General features: G+C 39.6%; 1 protein-coding gene across 5 annotated transcripts in view; it reads right to left on the minus strand.

Annotated features, from left to right (window-relative positions):
• TTC3 (tetratricopeptide repeat domain 3) overlaps window positions 1-7047 on the minus strand; it is a 100119-nt gene that overhangs the window by 30087 nt on the left and 62985 nt on the right. For 4 of the 5 annotated variants that reach the window (XM_019524051.1, XM_019524052.1, XM_019524049.1 and 1 more), the window contains 2 exons: window positions 5358-5437; window positions 1464-1619 (listed from right to left, as the gene is read on the minus strand). In XM_019524051.1, coding sequence (XP_019379596.1) covers window positions 1464-1619; window positions 5358-5437 — 236 coding nt within the window. The remainder of the gene's footprint in view (window positions 1-1463; window positions 1620-5357; window positions 5438-7047) is intronic. The other variant, XM_019524050.1, reaches the window with a different exon arrangement.

The raw sequence follows: 7047 nt of genomic DNA on the forward strand, positions 1-7047 counted from the left end.
CATCTAAACCTTTCAGCTTGCTGCAAACTGCATAGCAATTACTCGCAGCAAGCATAGTTCCACTGTTCAGAAGAGGTATTAAAAAACAGAAACAAACCTTTAGTCAGCAAGTAAACCCTCCAGACAGAGAGACTGTTCAACTGTAGACCAACTCACTGACTGTCCAGTCAATTAGATCAATTTAACATGATCTTTCCATTTGAGATCTTAACTCTATACACTGTATATAAAACCAATGCTTATTGCAATTAGTTAAGACAAAGATACCCAACTTTACCGGTGCTCCCCTCAAAACGCTTTGTTTGCTGTAACAGTATGTATATACATGTTTTGCCTTTAAAACAGATCACTGAAAACTCCTTGCTCAAACAAAATCCACCCCCTCTTTTTTTTAAGCTACCACCATTAGTTGCAACACTTGTAATTACTGAAAGGATTGTAGAAAAATATAACCTTTTGGAGATGTTTATTTTGGATATTTGACAGTCCTACATGAAATCATGTGCACCCTTTCACATATCTGTGATGATCTTTTGCACAGGGACACAGGAGACAAAACAGTATTTAAATAGTAAAGAAATGCTACTGAGAACTTGAATTTCCAAACCAACCTAAGGAACAAGTACCATACCTAAAACTATGGTCTTTGATGACAGCTCCATCTCAAGTTGTCAAACTCCATTGTTAGACATAGCTGACTGATCTCAAAATCATTTTAATTTCTGTTGAAAACTGTTTAAGGGACATGCATTTATCTTAGTCCTACCGAAATTTCTGGATGACCCACCCATCTATTATTGTTTAGGAAAACAAATTAGATTATTTAAGATTAGATTTTTAAGTGGAAGTCTGAATGCTAAAAAGAAAGAAGAAATCCCATGATATCTGGATCACAGCTGTTCACCTCTCAGTTCATTCATTCCAACTGAAATCAAGGTTGAACTCTTTTTCAGTTCCCAGTAGGTGGCTGTGCAACTCAAGATACTGCCAACCATTTACACTCACAGGCCTTTTAATTCAAAGTTGAAGTGTATAAGAAGAGATGTGACCTTAAATCAGGGAAGCATTAGCAAAATAAAAAAGTGGATTCTGTCACCAAGACCATGAAATCTGATGCCCTTCAGAACAAGCTTCCAGCTATCCACTTTATGGAATGTCTTACATGACTTCATATGGATACAATCATGCCCTCAACTTATTTGCATCTTTCAGAAGTTCACTTATAATTACTGTCAGTCATTTCTAAACATATCAAGTAGGATGTTTTATTTCTGACCACCACTTCAACGTCTCTTGTTATGTGGATAATGGAAATGAAATCTACTGAACCTTAACTAAGATCAGAAGAACTTAAGAACTTACCTGCATTTAAATTGGTACGTTTACATTGGTAATTGAAAAATTACTCATGCAGAGAAAATCTAACACTTTTGAACTGATGAACACAAAAAGTTAATACCTACTCATATAAACTTGCACAAGTTGGGTCTGGGTTATTATCCAAAAATCTCTGATAATCATCACTGTCAGAAATACTACCATGCAAAGCCTCAAATTCTTCCACTTGATCACGAAGATATTCTGGAATTATGAATGGCTCATAAGGATTCATAAAACTTCTGTTGGGAAAAAAAGAGAGAGAGAGAAATATGTTATGAATATCAGTTCACCCATAGTTTGTAAAATCTTAATTATTCATACTTAAAAGAAATATTTCATGTTGTATTATGTAATTTTATAAAGCATTAAATTACCATTTAATATGGAATAAGTTTTAATATTAAATAAATTTAATATGTGGAATAAGCTCCCTCCAGAGGTGGTGCAATCACCTACCCTGGAAATCTTGCTGGGGTCACCTGACCTCACCTGTCTTTCCTGCCTGGTGCAGGGGGCTGGACTCAATGATCTGCTGAGGTCCCTTCCAACCCCTAACCACCTAAGAATCTATGAACCATAAATACTGCTCACCTTAACATTGGCTGAAAAAACCATCATTGCCAAAAATTAAACTGCTAAATTAGAGGTTGATAATTATTGTCCCAATATAAAATACAACTCATAAAAATAACACTCCGGAACAGATTTTGTCTCCAAAATGTTTTAACTTCAACTGCTCAGAGTAAAGTAAATATATAATATACTCATATTACAGGTTAAGATTTGAAACAGGGGTTAAACAGTCTGGCCAAGGCCAGAGGCAGGGAAGTAATAAATCCCATTTTATACATAATAAAGGTTGCAAAAGGTCACATTAGAGCAAAATGGGAAAAGAAATCAGATCCACAGATAAGACAGCCCCAGTTTCACCCCCTAAGCATGCAGCAATTCAGAAAGAATATGATTATATGAAGTACCTGTGTGGCTTGGTTGAACAATTTAACTACTGCTTTAACCACAAGACTGTATTCTGCTTCCAAAGCTAGGAACCTAGTATTCAATTGTCATCCCACAAATATAACCTACTGGGCAATGTGGGTTTCTTAGGTCCCTTCTAAATGTTATATATATTAAGCAATTAACAGGTTAATTGAAAAATTAATTTAGAGCAGCTATGCACACAAAGTAACTAACATGCCATAAAAAAGTTTCATCTAGCTACAGTTGGAGCTGGAAAACATGTAATAACTTCATAGCTGATTTCTATCCATCTTTAAATTTGCATATGTAGCAAGGTAGCTATGCATCAATGACTGAGAGTCCCATCACCCCCTGTCTGCCTTGCCTCCCCACTGCAGGCTGCCCCTGTAGTGTTCCAGAGGACCAAGCCCTGCCAAGCACTCCGCACCACCTACGGCACTGCCCCAACTCTTGCCCTGGCTCCTGCCCCAGCCCCCAGTCGGAGCACACTGCACTGTTGCTGCAGCCACCCGGCAGGTACCTGGAGTACAGACACTTACTGAGTAGTGCTGAGATGTGAGGTTACCATGGCTTGAAATGCTGTCATCTCTGTTAGGGCTGAGCCCACTGAACTATACAGAAAAATCATAAGCCTTTTGGTTTTGAACTAATATCATGCACAGTTTGTACAATATAGGAGTAGGAGCTACAGTGCTACTTAAAACTGCGTATATGGAGTACCTGTGGTAAAACTTGCAGGAGTCTCAAAAAAGGCAAAATGCCTCAATTCTGGATGAACTAAGTTTATGGGCACTATACACAAATAGATATACTTATGTTTAATTTCAGTCTTTTTTTTTGTTTTTTCAAACGTGCTCCTTACTTCCATGTGCTCAGGAAGAGCAGGGTCCACCAGTAAGGTGGGGGGTGAATGAGTTGGGGGAAGCAAAGGGACTACCAGATCCCCGAGATTTATTTTCCATGCTGTAGCAGTGGGAGGGGGCAAATTCCAGACAAACCCCCAATAATTAAATTCTATACCTGGAAAATTACAACAAATTTAGAAATTGTCCATATATAGAATCTAATTATTGGGGTGGGTGCCTTATAATCAGGGTCATCTTATATTCGAGGAAATACAGTAAATAAGGAAGCCAAGCATCATTCTTGAAAGTGACTGAGAGACTGGATACATCACAGCACTTCCAATGAGCTACAAAGTCCTTCACTCTACAGGACACCAACTTAAAGCCAGGCTAGCCCAGGACATCTTCCATCAGACAGACATTGAAATGAATTTGGCAGATCTCAGTTCTAACCCTGACATTACAAGTTCACCCCTAATAACTCCAGGTAAGCTGCCTGAGCCATGGAGACCAAGGTACCCTTAGAGTTCCCCCACGTCAGTACTGAGGTATTACGGTGGGATAGATGGGAAATCTGCCTAGCTTCTGCCTTATAAAATAAAGAAAACTTCATTTACCAGCCAATACCTTTCACCAGCAATAAGTCTCCCCAGCTTTTTTTTAGCTGAAGTTCATTAGTGAATTATTAAAAAAAAAAAAATGAATTTCATTCTATTACATAATTTACAAAACGATGGAGGTGCCTGATATTTGTAGAGATCTCAGTTTTGGTATAGAGAGGTTAATGTATTTAAGTTGGCTTGAAGGTGGTGGAAGAGGGGTTGCAAGGCTGTTGCAAACATCTGGCCACATAAACCTGATTGTAGCCACTTCCTCCACTACCAAAGGAAATTGTTGATCAGTATGGAGACCATGAAGCTTCCACACCAGACTGCACTTAACACTAAATAACCCACTATTTCATTGCAAGAGGTTTTCTTTTTGTTGACTACACTCAGCTTCAAACATACTGTATTGGCTGAACAGAGTGAAATGGTTATTGGGCAGTTCCACTACAAGGACAAAAGAACAGGAATCTCAGGTAACAAACAAAACAGAAGCAGAAATGAACATTTAGTTCCTTTTTTTTTTTTTAACAGCCTGTGTATTAATCAACTAAAACAAAGCCTTCATATCAGGGCTGTCCAACTGCCAGCCTGTGGACTGCATGTGGCCCACAGGGGTTCCTGCCCGGCCAGATCCCTTAATTGCTCCAGCTGCAGCCAAAATCTCTAGGCACCACCCACCTTCTCTGGCTTCTGCCTTCTGTGCTCAACCATGGGGAGCAGAGGGTGAGGTTGGGGCCATACAGAGGTGCAGTACAACAGGAGCAGGGGGAAGAAGGGGATGCTCGCTCAAAAGGGCACATGGGACAATGTGGGGGTGGGAGCATCCACGCAGTACGGCAGTCTTGTGACCCTTGGCTGCCTCACATGTGGACAGCCCTGATGTATATTCTTTATTCCTCTCCCATACAGTCTGACGTAAAAATTATAGGACATCAGAAAGGGATTCATTGTTAGAGTTCCAACTGAGTTTCCTTATAAAGCTGATTTTGATCTCCAGCTCCATCCAACCCATAGACAAAAATATGTATCATATCTGTAATAAAGATTAAATAAATTTATCAGACCTGAAGTGTTCCGATTTCCTGAACACACATGAAAAAATAAGGTATTCAAAGTTTAGCTCTCCATACATACTGCACAGCAAAAAAAAAAAGTTTTTTTTTTTATAACATCCAAATCTTGATACACTTGACATGTCTGACAACCCTGCATACAGGGCTAAATTTAACTAATTAAGACTTGTAAACAACAAGATTAAGAATGGTTTCCATCTCTAAGCAATACTTCAAGAATATGATTTCTTGGCGACAGGTTTGGGGTGGGTTTTTTTTTTACCATGGTAACTACAAACCCTTAGAAATCATTTTGCTTATAAAAAGGTACAGATATATATTTTCAACTTCCGCTTTCACCACAATATAATACTTTTTGGTGTAGTACCCATTTACAGTATAAACCCTTTAGAGTAGAAACTACAATTTTTAGAGTTCTGTAAAAAAAAAAAAATCTAGGACTTATGGTCTATTAGGCAATTAGTACTTACAATGTATTTTCTTCTGCAAATATAGCATCTTCTTCATGTGTTAGTGCGCCAACCCCACCAGACAGTACTAAAATAGTCTGCTTAAAAAATAAACAGATTTTACTTTGTCACAGTATACAGCATTTACATTTTTACAAGACCAAGTGTTTTACAATCAGACTTAATAGTACCAAATCCTATTTTATAGTCTGACATGTATTCTGATGCCATACAAATGAATTATGAAACTTGACCAGATGATTACTATACAAACAGGTAATTTGAATGAATCTTTCCAAAGAGACTGCTGGAATCAAATAATTTCTTCTTCAAAACTAGTTTTAGAAACAGAAAAGGGGCCTTAAATGTGTTTGTACTCTTGTTCTGAATTCTGTAACTTCCTGCTTTGTCATTAACTCCACATGTCCCAGGCTGCGCAGTTGTTACTGAACGGTCCCAGTGTTGCATGGGCTTTTTTCCACTCAACTGCACAGTAGTGTCAGTGTCACAGTTCGTGCCCGCTATCACTATGTCATCGTAGCAATGAGCAATGGCGACCTAACTTGTTGCTATGGCAATGTAGCATCTCATGCAGACATGCCCTCTGAGATGCAAATTATGGATTTACTCCTGCAAAGACTCAGGCTCCATATTTAGCATACCTGCATTAGCAATTTTCCCACTGAAGTTTTTGCAGGGTTGCAAAGTACATATTCCATTTATTTCTGCGCATTTACATACCTCCTTAGTATTTCTTTTACAGTTCTTTTTACATTTAGGAAGTTTTCAGGTACATAATTTCTCACTTACCGAAAGTTTCCCTCCATTTCCCCCACCTTTAACAGCATCACTGTTGTTGATTTCATATAACTTTTACACATCTTGAAGTATATATAACTTCATAATAGGAATCAAATTATTTAACTAACCATCAAGCCTACCTAATGTTAATGAGAGGGGTTTTTTATTTTTATTTTACTTGAATTTTAAAATAACCTGAACACACCAAGATTACTTTTGGGGCACTTCAAATGTGGGGCCCCTGCAAGATCCTCTGGGCAATCTGGTGGTCGCGCCAGAGGAGAAAGCAGACTTCTTTAACCAATTCTTCACCTCCGTTTTGGGCAGGGACCGGGACTTTCCCACCGTGATGCAAGATGGACTCGAGGGGAACACCTCCAGACCTCAGGTTGGGGAGGACCGGATTAGAGAGCTTCTAGAGGCGCTGGATGTGTTCAAATCAGCGGGTCCAGATACTCTCCACTCCAGGGTGTTGAGGGAGCTAGCAGGGGTTATTGTAGGGCCCTTGGCACGGCTTTACGAGCACTCATGGTGCTCGAGCCAGGTGCCGGATGATTGGAAGATAGTCGATCTTTAAAAATGGGAGGAGGGAGGACCCGGGCAACTATAGGCCCGTCAGTCTTACCTCAATCCTACGGAAACTCTTTGAGAAGATCACCATGGAGCACATCTGCGATGGGCTGGCCTCAGAGATGATGCTCAAGGGCAACCAGCACGGTTTCATTAGGGGCAGGTCATGTCAGACCAACCTGATTGCCTTTTACGATCAGGTCACAAAAGCCTTGGATGCAGGTGTCGCCGTGGATGTAGTCTTTCTGGACTTCAGCAAGGCCTTTGACACCATCTCCCACCCCATCCTCATTAAAAAATTGGGCGACTGTGGCATTGATGCCTACACAGTCAGATGGAT

Source organism: Gavialis gangeticus, unplaced genomic scaffold, assembly GCF_001723915.1.
Source record: "Gavialis gangeticus isolate Ggan-Ray unplaced genomic scaffold, GavGan_comp1, whole genome shotgun sequence".
Lineage (NCBI taxonomy): Eukaryota > Metazoa > Chordata > Crocodylia > Gavialidae > Gavialis > Gavialis gangeticus.